Below are 27,471 nucleotides of genomic sequence, written 5' to 3'. Positions count from 1 at the left end.
AATTTCAGAAGATGAAATATGTGTGGCTATTTCCAGTTCCAATGACATCATCATGTTCACAAATGAAACCATTCACAAAAGTGGACAAAGATGTGGAAAAAGAATGACTTGTTTTTAATAAGAGACAATGGACCATTCCCAATGAGGTATATAATTTTCCTCCCAAGCATTTACTACTGCTACCACTCTGCCTCCAGCAAAGTCCCTCCAACTAATGCTTAAAGAGGCAACTGGGGCTGGAGAAACTGCTCTAAATTAATCGATCTAAATTAAAGATCTCTCCAACCCAACTGCTTCCAGGTACGAGAGAGAGATGATTTCTACTCATTAAATATTTAGTAAATATCATTATAAGGCACTTTGAGAGGTAACAGAAGACTAGAGCTGAAGTAGGGACAGTCCAACCACTGTGAAGGATAATTAAAACTGGTTGAATACATTCAGTATATTGGAACTTTCACATATATACTTTGATTTAAGCTCACAAAACCTTGGGAGAATTTTCAAATTTTATAAATACAAAACCTGAGGCTCAGAGAAGTAACCCAGGTCATGTTGTGAGTAGAAGATCAAGACTGAAGCCCACATTTACCGAAATCCAAATCTCATGCCGCCCTTACCAATATAACAAAATTTACTTCCATTTTTAGGATTAATTTTAAATCATAAAAAATTGACAAATTACATTTATAAAATACATAACAAACTGTAACAAAAATTAAAATAATTTATTTGTTAAATAAAATGCACTCACTTGCCCTGCTTTACTAAACCGATGTCCTGCCAGTATCATATGAAATGCGTATTTTCTAACCATGGGGCTCTTCATGTTTATAAAGCAATGTGCCGCCTGTTCCAAAAGAAGTGCACTTCGAAGATCAGAATCCTATTGAATGTTTAAGAGAAAATAAGGTTAGTTTCACAAAATTAAAAGTAAAAAGATAACTGGTAAAAAAATATTTACTTTCTAAAAACAATATAAGCATATGCACTTTAACTTAAGAGTATCTGAGGGTAGAGATCAAGGGGCAATCTAATCTTGATGATTCTTTCTTCCAATAAGCATGAACTTTTCTTAAAATCGTTCAAAACATTCTCTACCATGAAATATTTTCTTTTGTTTTTCATAAAGCCAAATGTGTGGTTATGATATGTACCCTGTAATAAATCTCTGAAAAAATGTAATCCCTTTTCGGGGCGCCTGGGTGGCTCAGTCAGTTAAGCGTCCGACTTCAGCTCAGGTCATGATCTCACACTCCGTGAGTTCGAGCCCCACGTCAGGCTCTGTGCTGACAGCTCAGAGCCTGGAGCCTGCTTTGGATTCTGTGTCTCCCTCCCCCTTGGCCCCTCCCCTGCTCATGCTCTCTCTCTGTCTCAAAAATATACAAAAGAAATGTAATCCTTTTTCAAATGGCAAAGAAAAAAGTATATAAACTGAGAATTTAATACAGGTATACTGAATAAAGATAAACCAGAAAAGAGAATGCAGAAAACAATAGATTCACAATTATCTAATTTCTTCCGGAAACTGATCTGTGACATCCAATAGCCTATTTCCATCCAAGAAAAAAGGAAAGATAAAAAGAGAATGTGTATAGATTATGAAATAATCCAATCTACTACTTTATCCTCTATTAACTTTACTGGATTTAAAAGCAATTCTCAATTTTTGCTTAATTCAAGAATGTCAAAATGACTGCTTTTCATTAAAAAATTTAGAAGGCTTTTCCCTTCGAAGATTATCACCTACTATTAGTATTATTAGTAAATGGTACAACTCAAATTAGTTTCCGCTTCAACAGACTCTTACAACAGTGTCTACAAAAACCACATACCGCATTTACATCCTCACCCATAAGGACAACCTTTCAAATGAAAGAGCCATCATCACTTTACAAATAACTGAGAAAGTAGTGAAGGTTGCTGATCAAGCATCAACAACATTTTCACCAAAACTTTCTCTAGGTTTTCAGCTGTTCTCAAGCTGAACTTACCATGCCCTTCCATGTGTTCTGCTGCCATTATTTTCCCCAGGGAAAGTTGAAAACAGAAAACATTTACTTTAAATGCAATAATGTCAACAAATTATAGTTACATCAAATAGTGCTCATAATCAGTGTAATCAGTGATTATAACTATCTCTGCAGCAATCACAAAATTAGAGTGGAAACAGATCTGAGGAAAAAATCTAGAAAGCATCCAGTAAATGGCAGATATTATTTCAACCCCCTTGTGACAAAAACTAAGTATCTGATCAGGTGTTTTTTTCTAAGTAAGATCCCAAAGCTAGTAAGTGGGAAAATCAGGAACGTACAATTAACAAGCAGTTCTTATCCAAGGGTTTACATCAGAATTACTTAAGGCAGCTAGGGAGTATACTTTTTTTATTTTTTAGGAAAATGTTTTCTTTAAAAATACTTTTTTCTAAAAGAATAAATGTTCAGAAAAAAAAAAAGTGAACATCTTTCTTTCCTACCCCATGCCTCATCTGACTTTCCAGAGGTACCTACACAGTTACCAGCTTGGTGTTGGTGTTTGTCATTTCTCTCGCTCCATATTTGTTTTTATGTAATACATAGTTTTCTAAAAATACACATACTTTTTTATACATAAATGGTATTATACAGAATATTCTTTATCTCGTTTTTTGACTTACAATAATATCACGGACATTTTTCCAAGACACCTACATCTCTTATTTCTTTTAAAGCTACATTGTATCCTGTTATATAAATACACCATAATTTTATTAATACAGTGTCCAACTGATTTAATATTGCTTCAGAATTTTGTTACTACAAAAAAATACTTTGATAAACATCTTTACAAAATCATTTTTGAGTAATTATACATTTTTATTAGACACATTTCCGGAAGTAGAACCGGTTAGTTAATGAAAGCTATGTATATAGTTCAAATTCTAGCCAACAGAGCCAAACTACTACAAAAAAAAGTAATACCAACATATAGTCATCTCAACAGAGAATGAGTGTATGTTTTCTATTCCACTCAGCCAAAAATCATTTAAGTTTTTTTTTACCTCTTTAATTAAAAAAAAAAAAAAAAAAACCACTTTGCTCAACATACATTGACTAGTAAGGCTGGTAATCTTTTCATACGTTTAAGGATCTTTGTATTTTTTCTGTGAATTACCCATTTATACTCTTTTTGTGAATGGGTTTTTGTGATTATGGGGTTTCTAAAAGCCCTTTGTATGCTTAACCAATATTAGGTCTTTGTCATACATTTGCATTAATATTTCCCAGTTTTTACATGAAAGAGTTTATTTAGTAGTCAAGCATACTATCTTTTGCCTTTATAGCTTCAAAATACTGCATCAAACTAAGAAAGGATGGTATCATTCCTAGACTAAAAAAAAAATGTTTTCCTACATATTCTGTTAGGTTGTTTTTCTATATTATAACTTAATCAAGCTATAATTATATTATCATGTAACAAGTAAGACAGGAATCCAACCTCAAACAGTTAGATGTCACAAAACTATTTGGTGAATAACCTAACATTCCCCACTAGTTTTAATGATACCTAATCATATGTTGTATTTAAATTCTCATTCTATTCCATTATTCTGTCTCTTTTTATCACTGTAAAAAGTTTCAATTTCTGTAGCTTTGTAACATTTTAATATCTGGAAGAGCAATTCCCTCTAATTACTTCTTCTATTTCAGAATTTTATTTAGGCTTCTCAATAGTATTTCACAGGTTTTTTTAAGTGCTATAAATTAAGTCTATACCTAGTATGTGCAAATGAACACACGCTGGCACATACAAACATACAGCATAAATACATATATATGTTTTTTAATTGCCTATGAGGCTTCATTAAACTCAAAAACTTGGAAGGGCAGCAATCCTGGACATTTTGATTAAGATAAGGAACACTCCTTAGAATCTTTGATGGTATGTAAATGATTCTAATGTATAACCCAATTGAGACCAGGACAGTAAACCCTCAGCACAGTCAAAATTAATACTCAAGGGCTGACCAATTTAGAAGAGACCTGGAAGTCCATGGCATATTATTAATTTAGTTGAAGCAAAATTTGACTCTTGAATCCAGTATGGCAGTTGTCTGAAAAAGAATCAATCTGCTGTGCTGAATGCCCTACACTCATGACTCACTGCAACTTTGTTCTTTAGTAGTCCCTATCGCTTACAGTGACACCTAAAGGAGAAAAAACATTCCCCTGAAACCAAAAAAATAGCCCCGCAAAGAATCACAACTGCCATCAGTGTTGATGGAAGAAAAATGAAAGGATTTCACAGAGTGACAGTTTTATCTAGAAAGCAGAGGCTTTGAATGAATTGAATAAAATTTTATTTTAGTGGTAGTTCACATCTATGATATGAACAAGTCTATTACACACGCTCCATAAGGAACTAAGAAAAAAATATCTGATACTACAGAACTGATACAGGTACTGGTGGCACAAACTTAAAGGAATCAAATCTCAAGGATGGCTTTCAGATTTTTTCTTTGGGTAACTATGAAGTTAGTAGGAAAGGTGCTATGAGCTTATGAGTTTACCACAGGAACAGTTCCTGCCAAGGTGAAGAACCTTGTAAAAACTATTAACTATCCCAGATAGTAAAAAAAAAAACCAAAAAAACAAAAAACTGATTTACTGTGTTTAAATGCAGTAACAGACAAAGGGGCTATTAAGACCAGAATAAATGTTCAGCACAGAAACAAAGACATAAGTAGAAGAAAAGCATCATATCTTAAGCACCAAATTCAGACACGCTGTCCTGTGTGGTGGTAAATGTGGCATATTATATCATTAGCTGGGTTTGCTCTGTCATCCTGAGAATCCCAGGGCATAACAATAGTAAGATCCACTTGCCCATAAATTTGCAGTCCAAAAAATAAAGCCAGAAGAATTTTCGCTAGATAATTTTTATTCAAGCTCCTAAAGCATAAATTCCCTTTATATTCACTGATAATTCCTAGACTGAAAAACAGCAACATATTCAAACCCACATTAAGATTATTTATTACAATACAGAACATCATCGCCCTTAAGCGTCATGTTCAGCTCTACCAAATAATTTATGTCTAGCAACTATTCATATTGATCAGTTGTCAATGCAATATTACTCAACATCGTTAATATCATCCCTTAACCTAATTAGTTAACCTTTTTAGAGTAATTAATGGTTCAGCTCAACAAATACAGGTAAATTATATACCATGTGCCAAGGCCAGTGCTAGGCACAAAAGACAAAAATGTAGAAGACAACACAGTTCCCTACCCTCAGGAACTTAAATATGATTTCCAGTATTACATGACAAGTCAGGTCTTCCAGCATTATATGAGAGGGGAGGATAGAGACACAGGATAACCTGGGGCACTGCAGATAACTATCTTTAGGACAAGACTGATATAAGGACTTGTAGACAAGGTGAACAAAGAGGAAAAGGGCCACAGTCCAGAAGGACATCAAGGACATGAACCAAGACAGCAGTAGGAAGGACTTAAAGTGGAGGGAGTATATTATTTGGAGATACGGAAAGAAAGTAACAAAAACAAAAAACACCCAACTGGATTAGTGATAGGACAGGAGAATACAGGCACCTCTCAGTTTCTGTGCTGAGCAAACAAGGAGCTAGATGGTTATACCATAATTTTAAATCATGATCAACAAGGTAAGAAAGTTTCTGTGTTTAGATATGTTAACTTAAGGTGTTTTAGAAACATCCAAGTAGGTAAGTCTAAAAGGCAGCTGGCATTACAAATCTATAAACCTCAAAGAGATCAGTGTTGAAGACCGATTTAAGAGTAAAAATCATCACTAAGAACTGACCACACCCAAAAATGTGTAGAGTAAAAAGTACAGCAGTCCAAGGATTAAAACCATAGGGTATATTAACATTTAAAAGGCAAACAAAGGAGGCGCTTGATTTTGTTCTTTTGCTCTTAAGCATTCATCTAAAAAAAAAGCCTATCTTTAACCATACTCACAAAATCACTACCATTGTACTTTACAAGCCAGGAGTCAATGCAACTTAATAATATCTGTTGTAAACCTTCACCAGCAACTATAAATGGATTACTTTTTCTGTCTTTTGAAATATTCATAATATAGATTATTTTCAGTGCTTAAGATTATTGTTTTTAAAAGTTCACACTAGTGAAAACAAGATTAAAAAGTCCTCAGTGATTACTCATTTTAAGTATCAACTGTATATGAGAATGATGCACATGTATGTTGCTTTAAATATTGTTATATATAAGAAAACAATTCCATTTACAACTGCACCAAAAAGAATAAAATACCTAGGAATAAACTTAACCAAAGAGGTGAAAGACCTGTACTCTGAAAACTGTAAAATACCGATGAAAGAAACTGAAGATGACACAAACGAATGGAAAGTTAATCCATGCTCATATACTGGAAGAATTACTGTTGTTAAAATTACCATACTTCCCAAAGCAATCTACAGATTCAATGCAATTCCCATCAAAACACCAATAGCATTTTTCACAGAAATAGAACAAACAATACTAAAATTTGTGGAACCACAGAAGACCCTGAATAGCCAAAGCAATCTTGAGAAAAAAGAACAAAGCTGGAGGTATCACAATCCCAGATTTCAAGATACACTACAAAGCTTTAAAAATCAAAACAGCACGGTACTGGCACAAAAATGAGATATACAGACCAATGGAATAGAATAGACATCTCCAAAATAAAAGCCATCCTTATATGATCAATGATCTATCTATTTAATCTATGATAAAGGAGGCAATAAAATACAATGGGGAAAAGTCTCTTAAATAAATGCTGCTGGGAAAACTGGACAGCTACATGCAAAAAGAATGAAACTGGACCACTTTCTTTACACCACTCAAAAATAAACTCAAAATAGATTAAAGACCTAAATGTGAGATCTGAAACCATAAAAATCCTAGAAGAGAATGCAGTAATTTCTCTGTCATCGACCATGACAAGGTTTTTCTAGATATGTCTCTTTTTTTGTATAGGGCAAGGGAAACAAAAGCAAAAATAAACTATTGGGACTGTTATCAAAATAAAAAGTTTTGCACAGTGAAAAAACTGTCAACAAAAAGGCAAGCTACTGAATGGGAGAAGATATCTGCAAATAATATAACCAATAAGAGGATAATAGCCAAAATATATAAAGAACTTACACTAACTCAACATCAAAAAATAAACAATCCCATTGAAAGTGGTGTAGAGGACCTGAACAGACATTTATCCAAAGAAGACATACAGATGGTCAACAGACACTTGAAATGATACTCAACATCACTCATCATTAAGGAAATGCAAATCACAATTACAACGAGACATCACCTGTCAGAATGGCTAAACTCAATAACACAAGAAACAACAAGTGTTGGTGAGGATGTGGAAAAAAGGGAAACCTTGTGCACTGTTGAGAATGCAAACTGGTACAGCCACTGCGGAAAATAATATGGAGTTCCTCAGAAAGTTAAAAATGGAACTACCCTATGATCCACTAATAACACTACTGGGTATTTATTTTCCCAAAGAATACAAAAACACTAATTTGAAAGGATATATGCACCCCTTGTTTATTGCAGCTTTACAACAGCTAAGGTACGGAAGCAACCCAAGCGTCCACTAGTAGACAAATGGATACTTATATACAAAAGGGAATATTACACAGCCATAAAAAAGAATGAACTCTTGCCATCTGCAACAACATATAGATGGACCTAGAGGATATTATGTGAAGTGAAAAAAGTCAGACTGAGAAAATCAAATACCATATAACTTCATTCATATGTAGAAACTTAAAACAAATGAATAAATAAAAAGCAGAATCAGAGCTATAAATACAGAGAACAAATTGATGGTTGCCAGAGGGAAAGGGTTGGGGAAATGGGCAAAAATGGATCAAAAGGAATGGGCGATACAGGCTTCCAGTTATGGAATAAGTCATATCATAGGGAATAGTCAATGATACTGTAATAGTGCTGTATGTGACAGATGGTAACTACACTTGTGGTGAGCACAGTATAATGTATAGAGAAGTTGAATCCTGTGTTGTATATCTGAAATTAATGTAACATTGTATGTCAACTATACTCAAAGTAAAAAATTTTAAAAGAAAAATAATCTAAATAAATAAATAGTAATACATAAGTCAGAATCTAATTCACAGAAGATGTACAATATATGTTTGTGGTTAATAATAGCATAGACTTAAAATTTAGAAATAAAATAAATTCTCAAAATATTTATGAAATATCACATTTAAAATTAATTCAACAAATAGCTAAAGTAGCATAGTGTAAATTCCCAAAAGGAAATTCCCCTCTACTTTTATGTTTTGCACACCCTTTCAAGAAAAAAGACACACTTTTTAAAATTTATAAAGTGTTATTAAAGTAAATACATTTTCAGTACCTCACTGGTCAACCGTATTAGGAGAGCTGCGGCCTCTGAATATTTGCTTTGGCTTTTTAAGATTTCAGCACTAAGCAATACACATCTTTCAGCCAATACCATATTCCTAAAGAAAAAAAGACAAGAAAAATATAATTAGCACTACAATAATATCTTAATACATCATAGTAACCATGTGTTAAATAAAAGTTCCAATTCTAGTTTTTGAGTAAAAAGAAATCCATGTTCTTGTTTTCCACTTACCAAAAGGTTAAAAAGAAAACTTCAAAGAATTCTCATAAGTATTCAAAACTTTTGATCATCATATAATTTCATGGTAAGAATACAGTGCAAAGTCACATTTTCTATACACAAAACACTAGAACCTAAATGGTATATTTGAACCAGCTGCTGGTTAACAAATAAAACTTGCTATGAACACAAAAGAATACATACATTTCACCATATTTCTTTCTCTTTCCTCATTGCAAACTGTGGTTATGTGTGTTTTAATTTACAGCTACTTCTGGGAATACTTAAGTGTTTTCCATCTAGTAGTACCATTGAGATATTTCAATTGGAGATAACACGAGGGGCAGTGATGCCTAATTGATTCTTAAGCAAAATCTTTGTAAAAACACACAATCAGCTGATTTTTCGTCATGGACTACTATCATCAATAATTAAAAATAATAAAATATCATTATTAAAAATAATAAAATAGAGGCGTATGAGTGGCTCCGTTGGTTAGGCGTCTGACCCTTGATTTCGGCTCAGGTTATAATCTCACAGTCATGAAATTGAGCCCTGTGTTGGCCTCTGCGGCAGGCGTGGAGCCTGCTTTTAAGATTCTCTCTATCCCTCACACTCTGCCCCTCCTTCTCTGTCTCTAAAAAATAATAATAATAATAAATTAAAATATTCTTACTATGAAATTATAAGATGGAATGCTTCTGCTGGGAAATAGCAAAGTTTTTTATTTTAATTTTCTAATCCTTATATCAAAATTGGCCTTAAAATTGCACAGATTACTAACTTGAAGGTCATTCTGAACAGTGATATTTTAAAAATACAATTTTCTACTTCCAAAAGTTATCTGCCTTAAGCTTACTACAAATCATGTTTCCTTAGGTTAGTATTTATAAACATCTAAGGTTATTTTAATGAACACAAAAGACTAACTCCTAATTAGTAACATCTACTCATATATAATATGCTCTCTTCTTTTTTTTTAAGTATATTGATTTTGAGAGAGAGAGAAAGAGAGTGGGAGGGGGGGAGAGAGAGAGAGAGGAAGACAGAGAATTCCAAGCAGGCTACACACCATCAGCACACAGCCCCATGTGGGGCCAGAACTCACAAACCATGACATCATGACCTGAGCCGAAGTCCAATGCTTAACCTACTGAGCCACCCAGGCACCCCTTAAATATGCTCATTTCTTAACGAGTTTTAAGTAAACTTTATAAACACTCTTACATCTTACACTATTGTTTTACTTATTTTTGTTTGATTCCTCACCTATGTTCTCCATGTGGTCAGTTATTAGGTTACAACGCTACCAAGTCCAAGATTTGATTAATTTGTTTATTCAAGCAACATTTAAAAAAATCATTTTGGGGGTGCCTGAGTGGCTCAGTCAGTTGAGCGTCTGAGTTCGGCTCAGGTCATGATCTCGCAGCTTGTGAGTTCGAGCCCCACGTCAGGCTCTGTGCTGACAGCTCAGAGTCTTGAGCCTGCTTCAGATTCTGTGTCTCTCCATCTCTTGGCCCCTCCCCTGCTCATGCTCTGTGTCTCTCTGTCTCTCGATAATAAATAAACGTTACAAAAAAATTTTTTTCTTAAATCATTTGTGTTCATATTTGCAAATCAATCAATGTGATACATCACATCAACAAAAGGTATAAAAACCATGTGATCATTTCAATAGATGCAGAACAAGCATCTGACAAAGTACAACATCCAATCACGATAAAAACCCTCAAACAAAGTAAGTTTAGAGGAACATACCTCAACATAATAAAGTCCTTATATGAAAACCAACAGCAAACATCACACTCAGTGTATGAGTTTTTTTCCTAAGGTCAGGAACAATACAAGGATGTCCACTCTCACCACCTTTATTCAACACAGCAGTGGAAGTCCTAACCTCAGCACTCACACAACAAAAAGGAATAAAGGGCATCCAAATAGGCAAGGAAGAAGTAAAAGTTTCACTATTTGCAGATGACATGATACTATACATAGAAAACCTGAAAGACTCCACCAAAAAACTACTAGAACGATGAATGAATTCAGTACAGTTGCAGGATATAAATCCACTGCATTTCTATACACCAATAATGAAATAGCAGAAAGACAAATAAGAAAAAAAATCCATTTACAACTGTCGCAAAAATAATAAAATACCTAGGAATAAACTTACCCAGAGAGATAAAAGACCTGTATTCTAAAAACTGTAAAACACTGATGAAAGAAAGTGAAGACAACACAAACAAACGAAAAGACAATCCATACTCATGGACTGAAAGAACAAATACTGTTAAAATGTCTATACTATCCAAATCAATCTACAGATTTAATGCAATCCCTTTCAAAATACCCACAGCATTTTTCATAGAACTAGAATAAATAATCCTAAAATTTATATGGAACAGAACCTGAATAGCCAAAGCAAGCTTGAATAAAGAGGAATAAAACTGGAGATATCACAATTCCAGAGTTCAAGTTTTATTATAAAGCTGCAGTAATCAGGGTGGCTGCAGCCTGGGTGACTCAGTCAGTTAAGTGTCTGACTCTTGATCTCGGCTCAGGTCATGATCTCACGGTTCATGTGTTCAAGTCCCATGTTGCACTACGCACTGTCAGCGCAGAGCCTGTTTGGGATTCACTCTCTCCCTCTCTCTGTCCCTCCCCAACTCACACTCACTCCCTCTCTAAATAAATAAATAAATAAATAAATAAATAAATAAATAAATAAGAAAGACTGAAAAAAAATAAAGCTGTAGTAATCAAAACAGTATGGCACTGGCACAAAAACAGACACATGGATCACTGGAACACAACAGAAAGCCCAGAAATAAACTCACAATTACATGGTCAACGAATCTTTGATAAACGAGGCATGAATATGCAATGGGAAAAAGTCTCTTCAACAAATGGTATTGGGAAAATTGAACAACTACCTGCAAAAGATTGAAACTGGACCACTTTCTTATACCACACACAAAAATAAACTCAAAATGGATTAAGGACCTAAATGTAAGTCCTGAAACTATAAAAATCCAAGAAGAGAGCATAGGCAGTAACTTCTCTGACACTGGCCACAGGAACATCTTTGTAGATATCTCCCAAGGCAAGGGAAACAAAAGCAAAAATACAATATTGAGACTACATCAAAATAAAAAGCTTCTGTACAGCAAAGGAAACCAACCACACTAAAAAACAATCTACTGAATGGAAGAAGATATTTGCAAATGACCTGATAAAGGATTAGTACCTAAAATATATAAAGAACATATATAACTCAACACCAAATACAATTAAGCATCAATCCAATTAAAAAATGGGCAGGAGACATGAACATTTCTCCAAAGAAGACATCCAGATGGCCAAAAGACACATGAAAAGATGCTCAACATCACTCATCACCAGCGAAATGCAAATCAAAATCGCAATGAGATATCTCCTCACACCTGTCAGAATAGCCAAAATTTTGAATTTTTAACAAAAATATCTACATTTTTTAAATAAATAATTTTTTAAAAAATCATTTGGTTCAGGCATTGGAAGTGCTACGAACTCAAGTATTTCCATGACACAATCCCTAACTAAAAAAGGAAAGTGGTATAAAACAGGTAATGGACACCTGGGTGGCTTAGTCAGTTAAGCATCCAGCTCTTGATTTCAGCTCACATCATGATCTCACAGTCATAGATAACCAACAGGGAATACTTGATATTTACTATGATTTGGGGAGAGAAAGGGAATGGATGGCATCATAAAAGAATATTTAAGAAAATCTTTTAAGGATAAACAGGATCTCATCAGTTAAAAGGTGAAGCATGGTATTCTAAGAGGAGAGCACTGTAAAAGTAATATTGCATTTCCTGTACTTTAAGAAAATTTATTTACATTTTAATATTTCTGAGATCAGGGAGCTTCTTAAAATGCACATGTATAATGAATGTAGTGTTTCTCATTTATCCCAAAATATATATTAAATTGATGATAAATCTTATCAATTATGATAACTTAAAATGAAGATTATAAAGTAAATTTTTTGCAAAACAATAAGTGTAGACTTAGAAAAAGATGATAGTCTATTGCAAACAGGAGGACAAAATTGGATTGCCAGACATATCTGGCTATCTGAGTCACTAGGTATTATGCCTTCTCTTTTGCATCATTCCATGTGCCTCTCACCGAAAGCTATGTACCTTGTGAAAACAAGAAAATCTTCTCAGAGAAAGAATATTCAAACTTCTTGAAAGTTTTTTACTACTCTAGTTTCTATGACACCTCACTCTCCTAGTTCTTCTACCTTCTGAACCTCACCTTTTCACAATCCTTCAATGTGTCCTCCTTCACACAGGGCATATCTCCTGCCAGACTCTCCAAACATATACATATATATGTTGTTGTTGTTTTTTTTAAATATAGTTTCGAACAGACTGTAAAAGGTAAGAGGTGGGATCCAAAATTGGCTCCACCACTTATTAGCTGCGGCCCTAGAGCAAGTTAAACTCTAAGTTTCATTCTTCTAATCTATAAGTGAGGATAATGTAGTAACCACCATTTCACAGATTTGTTGTAAAGATTCAATGAGCATGTAAATTACTTTGGCATAGTGGCAAATGCTGGGCACACACAAAAAAGTTAATGCTTATTAGTGCTGTTAAAACACTAAAAAACACACTGCTATTACTAATCCTTAAACAACATTATAAGAGACAAGACTGCCTCTTTATCTGTCTTCCAACCCATTCATTCTACATAGAACAGTCAGATCAATCTTCCTGAAAAATCACTTTTATTATGTCAAGGTTCTATGTGAATATTCAGGAACTCTCCATTGCTAATACATAAATCTTAACTACAGCTTAAGAATAACAATAAGTGAGAGTGAAGGCCCTCCCACACCAATGTCTCTCAAAACACCTTTTCATGTACACCTTCTAACCTAGCCAAGGCTCCATTTCCTTTCACCAGTGATGTTCAACCAAAACATTATTCCTGCCAATCACAATTCCTGAAATATATTCATGGCTGTCAAATCCCCACTACCTTTCTTCTAGATTCATTCCTTAAAAATACTACGAAACCTCCTCTGAACACTTTCTGCACCGGTTCATGGTCTCCTTACAGGTGGTGAGTTCTAACTACTATAGAGTTCCAAGAGAACTCATTATGTGTGAAGAAAACACTTCTCATTTTCTTCCCTGGACTACTATTTAATTCTCTGTGTTCTGCCTATTTAACAAGAAAAATTCAAAATGGCTAACCCCTGGCTTAACAATAGTTTAGGTTAGAGCTATCCTCACAATAAAATCATCCAATGTAACATATAACCCCAATTTTACATGTAACAAATTCTTAACCACAAATCCAAACAAAAGAGGAAAATAAGGGATGTAAGAAAACACGGACTTTTAAAAAAATCACCTCATCTTATCTGAGTATACTGAGTTGATTTGGGAGCTTGTTTAAGTTTAAAGCCTGAAAAACAAAGAACCATTTACATCTAATAATGATGTAAGTGTTAAATTTACCTCTAAATGGACAGAACATAAACATTCTAGTCACCTACTTGCAGATATCCCTGTATGTCTGGATTGCTGTATCCATGTAATGCGCAGGGTATGGCCTAGGCGCTCCTGGCTGAAGGAAAGCTGACACTGCTGCCATTTCCTAAAGAAAAAGATATTTATACTATTTCAAAAAGAGGAATATTCTTATAGTTTAGCATTTGGAAACCTAAAAATTGGACTGAAGTTTGCTGGGGCTTTTTATGTATGATATAGAAATTTCATGGGTTAATGCAGGCTTGAAAAATATATTTATATGCTTTTTGTTTTTCAATTCTACAGTCAAATACCAAAGTCTGTCATTCAGAATTTAAATGAGATTTTCAAGAAGACCTGAGAAGCATTTTGAATTATGGTGTATATATACAACTACCAAGTACACCTAGCTTAAGATTCTGCTACCACTTCCTCTCTGTTTTTCCCTATTCCTCAATGAGGAAACAGACCAATGATAAGACCATATAAAGCAAGACAAAATAAAGCACGTCTCTTTCTAATTACTGGCATCAGAACAGGCGAAGAGAGCTCTCAACAACTTGAACTATATATATTTTCAGCTATTTACACACTCTAATGTATATCCTATACCATACAAAAGGCACAAAGACCTTATTTCTTAGACTTAAATTACTGTCAGTTTTCTAGATCTTTGTATTTCATTTTTAAAAGCCAATCTATTGTCAATGTGTATGCTTTCAGTTAATAATGCAAAAAATATACAATAGTCCTAATGAATTTAGAAATGATGATCCAAATATGGGTTTTGGCTTTCTTAGTAAAATATCCTATGTCCTTTTATAGACCAAGTTTTAATAAAAACTAAAAATAAATGAAACCTTCATAAATTGGGAAGGAAAACTGTTAATGCCAACACTTTTAGGATGAACATATGTATTTATCTGCAACTTTTAAAATAGAAAAAAATACAAATAATTACCTAAAAACCAGAGAATAACTAAAACCTTTAACGTGACAGACTATAGGTTTCATGACAATATAAAATGTATCTGTTTCAGAATGTCTTTCCATCCTCAGTACCCAGCAGTGTTTGCTCCAAAATTTACTGAAAAAGCTGAATGAAAATACATTATATCCAGGGGCACCTGGGTGGCTCAGTCAATTAGGTTAAGTGTCTGACTCTTGATTTTAGCTCAGGTCATGATCTCGGTTTGTGAGTTTGAGCCCCACGTAGGGCTTTGCACTGACAGTGCAGAGCCTGCTTGGGATTCTCCCTCTTCTTTCTCTGCCCCTCCCCTGTTCTCTCTCTTTCTCTGTCTCTCTCTCTCTCCCTCCCTCTCTCTAAATATAAATAAACTTAAAGAAAAAGCATTATACCCATGTGACAAAGTATACTACAGCTCTGAAACATAGTTTCTTAACTACTTTATATTTTAACTAATGTAATGAATACACATATGCTTCTATATTATACAAAAAAGCAAATATACATTGAACATATGGTATAATACTATATTGTACAAAATACCTATTTACTACATACAAACAATGTATATTAAATATATTAAAGGGTACTAAGAAAAAATCCTGTGAGAAAAATATGCCCCCAAATTCTAAGTTATTTTCTAATTCTGCAAGTATTAAATCAATATACATTCAAACAAAACCGACATAATTTTTACAGATCTGGTGAGAACATTCAGAATGATCACCCCCAGCTATTATATCAAACCATTAAATCATTTCTTATAGTCATCAATAACAGATCAATACTTTTTACAAAAATTTTCATCAAGAACCACAGTGATCTACTTACCCTTCAGTTAGTTAAGGTAGTTATATAACTGAACTACAAAAAAACAGTATTAAGAATTCCTATTACTGGTTTTGCTCTGATACTTAATTTTAAAGATAGCATAACTAAATACCTTCTACAATTTTCAGCTAAAAAGGCAAGCAATATAGTCTGTTCTACTACAACATATTTTGACCTTATCAATTAGCTAAATATGTGAATGGTAAATAGGAAAGTGGTATCAACACAAATAAAATTTGTATTCATTTATAAACAATTTTTCTTGGGCAAGGGGATCAAAAATAGCAAATATAAAATTATAACCTTCAGCACGAAAGGAGCAAGCCCTAAGCTCAGCTGTTGCACAAGCAGGAGCTCCCTTTATCTGTATTTTACAGAAAACGAATGCCTGAGTTTTGGTGCTCACTGACTCTCTCTCTAGAGAAGTACATGCCCAGTGTAAATGCACAGTTCTTGGCTCAAGACAGCTTCACTTCCCTCCACGCTCCCCATCATGGCACCATAACGGATTAGGAGCTCTTCTTCTCCCAGCCAGTACTGAAATACTGGTTTTGTGTGTGTGTGTTTTTTAATGCCTTTAAGTAACTTCTAGGCATGATGGAGCAGCCTCACTAGATTACATATATCATCTCTCAAGGTACAAATTTTGTGTTCTTATTTGTACTTTGTTTTCAAAGATACATACATAGGTTTTGAGAAGACTTCCCGACCCTATTTTTCTCCATGGCCTATTATTTTTAGGACAGTTTTATAGACTACAAGGATTTTCAGGTATACATATATTATGTTATAGCAGATATACCTTTATTTTCCATTGCTAAACTGTTTTTTCTCATATAGTTGCTATTAATACCACCACCTAAATGCCTTAAATACAGTATTTATCAGATTATAGATAAAAATGAAAAAGCTTACACACCATAAAACCACTGACATTTTTTTGCCATACCTTTATAAAGACCTACCTAAATACAAGCAATGCATTAGCAAGTACATAATGTAAAATTTTATCAATTCATAAATATGTTATATTTATGAAATAACATTATTTATTATTTCATATCCATATAGTCGTCATTTTAGATGACTATAATAAAAGATTACAGAATGTCTGGCCAAGGACAATTCATGTAAGTTTTCAAACACTTCAATTTATAAAGATAGCATATTTTAAGTTCCTGAACAAGGTTTTCAAAAGTTAGATGTTTTTCATTAAAAATATTACAGGAAGGGGCACCTGGGTGGATCAGTCAATTAAGCATCTGACTCATGATTTTGGCTCAGGTCATGATCTCACAGTTCATGGAATTGAGCCTGCACTGTCAGCACAGAACCTGGTTGGAATTCTCTCTCTCTCTCTCTCTCTCTCTCTCTCTCTCTTTCCCTCTCTCTCTCTCTCTCTCTCAAAATAAATAAATATTTTTTTCGCTCTCTCAGAAATAAAGAAACTTTAAATTTTTTTTTTTTTTTTTTTTTTAAAAAGGGGTGCCTGGGTGGCTCCATCGGTTAAGCGTCCGACTTTGGCTCAGGTCATGATCTCGCAGTTTGCTAATTCGAGCCCTGCGTCAGGCTCTGTGCTGACAGCTCAGAGCCTGGAGCCTGCTTTGGATTCTGTGTCTCCCTCTCTCTGCTCCTCTCCCGCTCATGCTCGCTCTCTCTCTCTCTCTCTCTCTCTCTCTCTCTCTCTCTCTCTCAGAAATAAAGAAACTTAAAAAAAAATGTTTTTTTTAACATTACAAGGGCACCTGGGTAGCTCAGTCGGTTTAGCATCCAACTTCACTCAGGTCATGATCTCAGAGTTCATGAGTTTGAGCCCCACATCAGGCTCTCTGCTGTCAATGCAGAGCCCGCTGCAGATCCTCTGTCCCTCTCTCTCTCTGCACCTCTCTGCTCATGCTCTCTCTCTCAAAAGTAAACATTTAAAATTACAGAAGTGAAAAGGAAAAGTAATATAATTTTGCAATTTTAGCTTTACATTTTTAACTTGCCTATTTTAGTTTTATACACACATAATATTAAAATAAATGCAAAATAAGTGGCAATTACTAACAAGCGCCTACATGATAATTCCCAATGAAATATTTATTCTCATACTTTTTTGTTCTTCGCACTTTGTTTATAAGCTTACATACTTTTAAAGTGATTATGTAGAATGCAACAGTGCTGATTTTACTCTTTTCTACACACAGAAAGCAAATTACGCATATACATACAACAACTTTAAAAGAACATGAAAATGTTATAAGGCAACAAGTATATTAAATTCTCTCTGGGGATGCCTGGGTGGCTCAGTCAGTTAAGCGTCCGACTCTGGGTTTCGGCTCAGGTCATGATCTCGCAATTTGTGGGTCTGAGCCCCGCATCTGGTTCTGCACTGACAGCCTGCTTGGGATTCTCTCTCTCTCTGCCCCTCCCCTGCTCATGCTCACTCTCTCTCCCTTTCAAAATAAATCTCTGACACACCAAGGTTTACATATCAATTATAAAAACTAACATAGCTGATGCTTACTGACAGCTTATAACATACAAGGCAGTGTGCTAGGCACATCACATGCCCTTATACCTCTTCATCCAACCCTATGCCGTAAGGGTTCACACTATACAGGCGAAAAAACTGAGGCTTAGAGATGTTCAATACATGCCTAAGATGACAGTTTGTCTCACACCAAAGTACATGTTCTTAACCAATGTATAGTCTTACATCAGAAAAAAACATTTAAGCAATTTTAAAATATTTTTCAGTAGATCTAAAAGCATCTGCTAAAAAAAATTTACTCAATATAATAACAGAAACTCAAATTAAATTTTGAAAGCATGCACAAAAATTAGAAGGTACTAGACAAAGCTAAGACATCAACCATTATATCTGACCACGTTTAAACCAGTTTGAGGAAAATCCATCAATTCAGCATAAACTAATTCAAAACCCATAAAGCATTATGTCCTCTTTGAGTACAACTTTATCTCTAGGTTTTTTGTTTTCCATTTCATAAAGAGAGATTTCTAAATCATTTATGACAGTAGAAATAAGAAATTGTAATATTACAGAATACCAACCAATGCACCAGCTGCATAAAGCATTGCTTGATCATTAAGAAAATCTTTCTTTGCAGTATGATAGCAACTATAAGCCAAATCATAATGCTGCACCAAAAAGCATAAGTCAGCCATTTTTCGGATTTGAAGCTCTGGTGCTTCCGGCGGATACCTATAAATATAAAATGAATTAAGAAAGGAATTTGTAATTTATAACCCCTGAACCATCAAATATTATAAAATGTCTAACAAGCTAGACAACTGAGTCTAAAATATTAGGAAAACTAATCTGATTCAACAAGAATTCTGTCTCCAGTGGGAGACTGTCATTTCTCAAAGACATTTGGAAGCATTTATATTTATATAATTTATAGCCCTATACTGAGAACTTCTCAACAAGAGGCAAGAAATTTTTCCATGGTCAAATTATGAGGCAAATGGTCAATTCTAGGTAACTCACTATACATACAACCACAAAAAACATAAAAACCCAAAATGAACTTTATTTTCCCTTGAACCAAAATTTTCTAGATATATGCCATGGCTCAGAACCACTAGACCACAATATTTTATTTAGATGAGTTATTAATGAATATTTGTTCTAATTCCATCTTTTTACAAATAGGGAAAGAAACCCAAAGTAAGGGACTTTCTCCATTGTTATTTATTTTTAGATACCCAATTCCCTAATGGTTTAAAAACATTTTTTAATATAATTAACTTATAGTCACTGTTCTTATCTACTGAAGTTTTAACCAATATGAAACTAAAAAACTAAAGAGATCATTTTTTGCAGGACATCACACAGTCACACACCAATCAGAGTTAAACAGAGGAAAAACAAAAACAATAATATTTTACTCACAGCAATCCAGATGTATTTTTCAGCTCATTAATGCTTTTTTCTGGAACTTTACTGCCACTAAACCATTTTTTAGTTGCAGAAAATAGAGATCGACTTAAACCTTTTCTTGATATTAGCTACCAAAAAAAAGAGTATACGTTACAAATATGAGATTTAGTATTTTACTTTTAGATACAATATATTCTAAATAACTAAAAAGCTTTAACAGTGAGCAAATATTCATTTTAACAACACTGATTTAAAGAAAATTGTCCAATATGCTGGCAAAATCGCTAATGTAAATAAGTATCTTCTAGGATTTAAGAGAATTTCATCACTGACAGTGATGCCAATAAATACTGGCATTAGTCTATCTTAAAAAAAAAAAAACAAAACAACTTCAAGTACTTTAAATAACTTATACTACTATATTCCCAAATTTACTCTTTACTGAAAATTTAAAAGTACTAATCCGAACAATTAAATCTTACCTGATCATTTAATTGCCGAATTGTTTTCTCTATATGTGGCAAAAGGCCCCGAAAAGTGAACTCTTGTATAAACTGTCGAATTCTATCATGATCAGTAAGGGTTAAACATGCACCATGAATAATTCCAGTATTTGCTTTCTTTGTTTCATGTAATGATGAAGCAGATTTTACATGATCTGGGCCATCAATGCTGTTAGAAGCGTCACTGGATGAGTCCAACTGAAGTGGGTGAGCTCTAAAGTTATTTGGTAAGCCATCTACTAAAAAACAGATCTTTCTTTTACTTTCAGAATGCAACAGAAAATTGTGATATTACTACCATACTGCTAAAGAAAAAAAAAAAGAATGTTGGAACCCTTCATCTTTCTGTATATCTCAGAAGTCTAAGATACAATAACATTAACATTTTCCCTCCTAAAACTACAGGACTTGAGTTAATATTTGTTACATGTAATAGCAATTTAAAGATTTTAAATAGGGGAGCCTGGGTGGCCCAGTCAGTTAAGCATCCAATTCTTCATTTCGACTCAGGGCGTGATCTCAGGGTTTGGACGGCACAGAGCCTGCTTGGGATTCTCTCCCACCTCTCTCTCTGCGCCTCCCTCTCCCCACCCCTGGCTGGCATGTGAATGCATATGCTCTTCCTCTCAAACTTAAAAAAAATTAGATTCATATAAATAAATGAAGAAAATTACAGTGTTAAAATAATATAACGAATAAATTTAAATAACACAACTAAGCAATAACAAAAATTTTAACAAAACAATTTTAGAGGGACGCCTGGGTAGCTCAGTCTGTCGAGCATCTGACTTCGGCTCAGGTCATAATCTCAAGGTTTGTAAGTTTGAGTCCCGTTGTCAAGCTCTGTGCAGACAGCTCAGAGCCTAGAGCCTACTTTGGATTCTGTGTCTCCCTCTCTCTCCACCCGCCTCTGCTCGTGCACTCTCTCTCTCAAAATTAAACATTAAAAAATTTTAAAAAACATTTGTAGAACTATCACCATCAAAAACTGTAATTTAGGGGCGCCTGGGTGGCTCAGTCAGTTAAGCGCCTGACTTCAGCTCAGGTCATGATCTCGCAGTCCGTGAGTTCGAGCCCCGCATCAAGCTCTGTGCTGACCGCTCAGAGCCTGGAGCCTGTTTAAGATTCTGTGTCTCCCTCTCACTCTGACCCTCCCCCATTCATGCTCTGTCTCTCTCTGTCTCAAAAATAAATAAAAGTTAAAAAAAAAAAAATTAAAAGAAAACAACTGTAATTTAAAATACAGAAATAAAGCTCTCAAAATCATGTCAACTTTGGGAATAATTAATGCTGCACACAGTATCTTTCCCCTTGCCTCCTAAAAAATTTTTAAAAGAAATAGTATATATTACTCTCGGTAAACAAATTTTTAAATGTCAAAAAACGTCAAACTCAAATGACTCAAAAAACTCTTCAAAGGAGAAGCCCATTTTATTTTTATTATGAAAATTTCCCCCATCTTTTATCTATGAAGATTAGCATGCTTTGACAACAGTGCAGATTTTCAACTAAAAGAGAAACTTAGAGAAAGTATATCAAGACCTTTGACTTCGTTATCTAATCCATCCAATGAAAGCAAGTTACTATCAGAATTCTTATTTGAAGTTATAGTACAAGGGCCATCTTCATATGATTCCTATCAAAATAAAATAAAAAAAGCATTAGCAGTTAGTTAATTAATCATGTTTAAGATATCACCAAATCCATCAACAACTGTGGTTTTTCTGCTGACTATAAGCCTCATTTATTTGTTTTAGCAAGACACTTTCTTTTTAGTCCTCCAAATTCTTAATTTCTTTCATATATTTTACCATTCTAATCCACATCTACTATATTCCTAAACGCCCTTTCACGTTCAATCTACTATCCTAATTCTTCTGAATTCAAATGATCTCTACCTCAGTTTACCTGTTTATATGTAATAAGTACATGAATACCTGCAGAGTTGTCTGAAGTAAGAAATAAATGCCAAGAGAGAAGGACTACTAGAGTCAGGCAGGGGAAAATAAGAGGATGGTATGAAATCTCCTGGGTTATGGACATGTGTTAACAGGTTGGAGTAAATTCTGAATATATCACAGTGCATTAGAAATATATCCAATGCAGTGTTTATTTGTACAAAGGCTCTGGTTTCTCAGTCACAAAACAAACTTAAAAATACCCAGACTACTCTGCGAGAGCAATAATTTGAGGTATTATTCTGAGTGTCATGCTTTGAGGGAAATTACAAACTAGTACTTTATAAGATAAAAGCGATCAGGACAAGAAACTGCCACTCAAGAAAGAGTTGAAAAAAGTGGTTATATTTAGCCTGGTAAATACAGAAGGGGACACAAAAACTATCCTTCTATATTTTGAAAGGTGACTTAATGAAAAACTAGTCCCAAAGGACCAAGGAGTATAAGCTAAGGGACATAATTTTTGGTTGATCCTCCAGCTGTTCAGACATGAAGAGAGTACTAGATGAGGTTATTCACAGGTAAAGGAAATTAAAATAGATTAGGGGTTAGGTTTGATAAGCTTTAAAACTATCCTCCAGGAGTGCCTGGATGACTCAATCTGTTAAGCATCCGACTACTGATTTTGGTTCAGGTCAAAATCTCACAGTCATGGGATTGAGCCCTGCATCAGGCTCCATGTAGAACCTGCTTGAGAATGTCTCTCTCTCTCTCTCTTGCTCTCTGCCCCTCTCCCCTGCTTGCTCTCTCAAAATAAAAAATAAAAACAATAATAAAAAATAAAAAAGCTATCCTCCAATCCTGGCTATCTAGCTATAGAATTTCTGATACCTCTGTCTTCTTTAAAAGTTCTCAAACTGGTCAATTTGACTTATGTTTCCCTTCCTTAGAATGATTGGACTCTAAATTCCATTTTTGGGGGGCACCTGGGTGGCTCACTTAGTTAAACATCTGACTCTTAATTTCAGCTCAGGTCATGATGTCACAGTTTGTAAGATTCAGCCCCACATCGGGCTCTGCACTGACAGTATGGAGCCTGCTTGGGATTCTCTCTCTCCCTCTCTCTTTCACTGCCCGTCCCCTGCTTGCTCACACACCCTTTCTCAAATAAACACTAAAAATAATAATTAATTCCATTTTTCAATATTGTCCCTATTCTGAGTGTGGCCCTGAAAGACCATTTTTTTTAATAAAACTCCTTCATATGCAACTGGTTTTTCTTTTTTCTCACTTTTTCCCAGCATTTTCTTAAAGTGAGTAAATATCAGTATAACACTATATTTGGACCAAAAATTCCATATATTAGATAGAAAAATAAGGCAAACAGATTATTAAACAATATTTATATTAAGACATCAAAAATTACAAACTTTATAATTGTTATTTTAAAAAGAATATCACAGAGTACCCAATGTAATTCAAATGTACAGAACACAACTATATTTTCATTTACTTACAAAATCCCCCTTCTATACACACACACAGAAAAGTCAACTCCTGATTATCTGAACTAAACATGGGAACTTCACATTTGACTACTACCAAGTGGCATACAATTCTATCTTAGAAGTTCAACAGACCATGAAACCTTATACCTACCCACTTCAACTAATAGGCAATTAACATTAGACTAGGACTCTAGATTAAGAAAGGAGAAAATTAGGAAGAAATAACACTTCCTGAAAATTCAGAAGGAAAGGAAATCAAAGGAAAGTTAGGGAAAAAAGCCCACCCACCTAAAAAGTATGAGCTCCAAAAGGTGGCCATAAGAACAGCATGTTGAAAATGAAGGAAGGCAACCCCAGAGCATGTGGATAATAAAGAATTGACTGTAAGCATTCATAAGGAATTATATGTACAAGTAAAAACTTCTATTCTCTACATGTCTAGCCAATCTCATTCAATTCTTATGTAATTCACTTTTCATTTTTTTAAGAAAAGATCAATTAATACGGATATTATATACCTGAATGGAATACATATAAGGGATTATGTGTTAGTTAAAAACAGTTTTAAACCACTGAATTAAGAGCTCACATGCTGATAGATCAGAACTAGCTAGATTCCACAAAATAAATAAACAATTCTACTAGTTAAATGAAGACTTAAAAAATTCTACAATGATGTCATTATGTCATAAAACTGAAATACAGCTTTTGTGGTTTGCTTCATGGTTGTTTTTTACATATACCTGGTTTTGAATACTATTTTTCTGAAGATACTGACTCCAAGGATCTGGTATCTGTTCATCTGATGCTCGATTAGATGTTCGAGAATTAATTTTAAGTAAATAGCAACCCTGAGTTCCATATTTCTGTTTCATTTCTTCATAAATTGATTCAGCTCTAAAATAAAAAATGGAAAAAAGTTTGTAGTAAATGGAGAGCATACCTTAGGCAATAACAGATATTAAAATAATGCAAAAATAATCCCCAAAAAAGGCAGAACAGAAAATCAGATATAAAATAGTAAAAAAATTAAAACAAAGATCATGATCCTAACTGAAATTTAGCTAGCTTGGATATCACCTTAAAGCAGAGTTAACAAAATGTGCTTCAACGGTCAAAGAGACCATTCTGGTGGTCAAACTAGTTGAACTACAGTAAACAAAACCAGGAGACCACCTCCAAGCCTTCCATTTACTCATGTGCACTGTAAATTTCCAAAGAATGGCTTCAAACTTCTAGATCAAGAACTCTTTCAACTGTAAGTACCAGGCTTTAGGGAAGAAGGTTTTGGAAATTCCATCTGAGAAAACAAACATTTATCAAAAAACGTAAGCGCCGAAACAGAAAAGTATAGCACCCCAAAACTTACAAAACATCTTTCACTGCTACAGTTTATCCTTCCCTTAGCTGTTTTCAAAGGGACACAGTTCAAAGACAGAAAAGGAAAGAAAACTCAAGAAGAGCAGCTGACTTATTTATTACATGAAATCCACCCTTTTTTCTTGCAAAATTTATAATAGCTGAATCCATGAGTTACGTCTTAGATGCAATAAAAAGTAGTTTTATTGCCATAGTTTAAGTTAACTAAGCTATGCTAGCTGGTAGGTGAAAAAATAATTCAAGTGATAACACAGCCTAGGAAGCAAACAGCATATTCTAATGAAAACTGAAATTTTAGTACATAGGGCTAACCTAATTTAAATGGTATCTTTTTAAGTCAATCAGCCATCTGGGGGGGTGGGGGGGGAACAAAAAATTTTGTATTATATTTAAATGCAAGATAATACTATACAAGTAACATGCCTGCCAGACTACCAAATCATATTTACACACTATAAAATTAAGGCTGGATTAATAAAAGTTATAAATGTATACAAGCAGATATAAGTATATGTATGTGTATATACACTCAAGTACAATAAAATAAACTGCTCACTTTACCAGTGATACTGCTAAAGATATGAACCACTGATCTAATACCTGAATTACCACTTAAATATCCTAGTTACAACCCTTCAATATGAAAGATACATATCATATTCTATAGATAGAAACTAATTTTAATAGCCAGTTCAAATTATTTCTATTTACATAGTATACTTCATCCACAGGCTACAGACTGTTTATGATTTCAGAAAAAATCCTAAATATTAATTATTCCTCAGAAAAGTTCTTTGGTTATAAAGGAAAATTTATGGGGTGCCTACCTAGTTCAGTCAGTGGAGCATACGACTCTTGACATTGGGGTTGTAAGTTCAAGCCCCACGTTGGGTGTAGAGACTACTTAAAAATAAAATCTTTCAAATAAATTAATTAAAATAATAAATACATAAAAGGAAAATTTATTTAAAAGATAATGATATGTGCTCAAAACAATGGCAAGAAATGATTATTTGTATATCCTAAATGGCACTGATTTATCAGACTGACAATTTTAAACAAAAAATTAATTTGATCCACATCCCAAATCAAAAGTCAAAATAAACTCCAAAATCATAAAAATAAAATTGCTTTTTATGTTATCTTATTTTTTAAAAACTTACTATATTTTTAAAGATAAGTTAATCATTTGTTACAAAGATAAAAGGACTACGGCAAATCACTAATAATGAATATTAAAGGACATGTAAGAAATGTCTGGGGACACCTGGGTGGCTCAGTCACTAAGCATCTGACTTCAGCTCAAGTCATGATCTCATAGTTTCTGAGTTCAAGTCCCGCTTTGGGTGAGCTCGAGCACCACTTCAGGTGAGCATAAGGGGAGCACAAAACCCTGCTTCAAGGTGAGTTCGAGCCCCAAGTGAGGCCCGCTTCTCGCTCTCTCTGCCCTTCGCTCACGCTGTGCCCATTCTCAGAAGGAAAGACAGAAAGAAAGACAGACAGAAAGAAAGGAAGGGAGGAAGGAAGACAGAAAGAGAGAGAGAGAGTGAGAGAGAAAGAAAGAAAGAAAGAAAGAAAGAGGAGAAGAGTAGAGAAAATAAAGAAATGTCTGCATGTTTTTGAGACTATGAAAACATCAAGGCTAAAAATACAAAGTGACAATAGGGTAAAGAGTGGAAACAGAAATGCCCTTAAAAAAAGTCAAGAAGTGAAAAGTTAAAAGGAAAACTGAGAAAAGAAAAAAAATGACAAAGTAAGAAATAACAGCTAAGACCTACAAGTGTAAAATGGCAGGCACTTTGGTACAAAGATTGTAGTAACAGATATATATTGAAAGCAAAGTTTGGATAAGCATATGAAATCTAACATAAAATAACTTAGCTGTTGAACATAACAAAGATATAGTTAAATGTTTTATTAGTATTTTTACTTTCTTAGATAAAAAAATACATCTAAAATTTAAATAAAACATGCAAACTAATATCTAATCATATAACAGGGAAACATTTTTAGTTAAAAAAATAAAGCTTACCTCTGTTCATCTCCTGCACTTACATCATGTAAAAGTACATAATATTTAAGTGTATTTGGTATAAACCACTTGGGGTAGGAATAGTCACTGTTGTGCTGAATTCGATGCTGTTCTTGTGATAACTTTGAAAACTGTTCCACAGGTTCAGCTTCACTAGATGATGCTACCAACATACCTTGTAAACCATATTAAGGTAATTATCACTTATCACTAAATGATACATATTATCCTATTAAAATAAACTTTGAGGAAATTTTCTAAGCTAAAAAATCTGATTTCA

The 27,471-nt window shown here is 34.0% G+C and overlaps 1 protein-coding gene across 4 annotated transcripts in view; it reads right to left on the bottom strand.

The window, feature by feature from the left end:
• Positions 1-27,471, bottom strand: part of TRAPPC8 (trafficking protein particle complex subunit 8) — a 114,562-nt gene that overhangs the window by 72,757 nt on the left and 14,334 nt on the right. For 3 of the 4 annotated variants that reach the window (XR_007455270.1, XM_049619527.1, XM_049619525.1), the window contains exons 4-12: positions 27,192-27,366; positions 24,523-24,676; positions 21,916-22,009; positions 20,353-20,612; positions 19,883-19,998; positions 19,039-19,189; positions 14,210-14,310; positions 8,422-8,527; positions 755-886 (exon numbers count right to left, since the gene is read on the bottom strand). Coding sequence is in view for 3 of the 4 variants with exons in the window: in XM_049619527.1 (XP_049475484.1) it covers positions 755-886; positions 8,422-8,527; positions 14,210-14,310; positions 19,039-19,189; positions 19,883-19,998; positions 20,353-20,612; positions 21,916-22,009; positions 24,523-24,676; positions 27,192-27,366 (1,289 nt within the window). In the remaining variant the exon portion in view is untranslated. The remainder of the gene's footprint in view (positions 1-754; positions 887-8,421; positions 8,528-14,209; positions 14,311-19,038; positions 19,190-19,882; positions 19,999-20,352; positions 20,613-21,915; positions 22,010-24,522; positions 24,677-27,191; positions 27,367-27,471) is intronic. The other variant, XM_049619526.1, reaches the window with a different exon arrangement.

The sequence above is a fragment of the Panthera uncia genome (assembly GCF_023721935.1).
Source record: "Panthera uncia isolate 11264 chromosome D3 unlocalized genomic scaffold, Puncia_PCG_1.0 HiC_scaffold_8, whole genome shotgun sequence".
Taxonomy (NCBI): Eukaryota; Metazoa; Chordata; class Mammalia; order Carnivora; family Felidae; genus Panthera; species Panthera uncia.
This window is presented reverse-complemented; position numbering and strand designations above follow the sequence as displayed.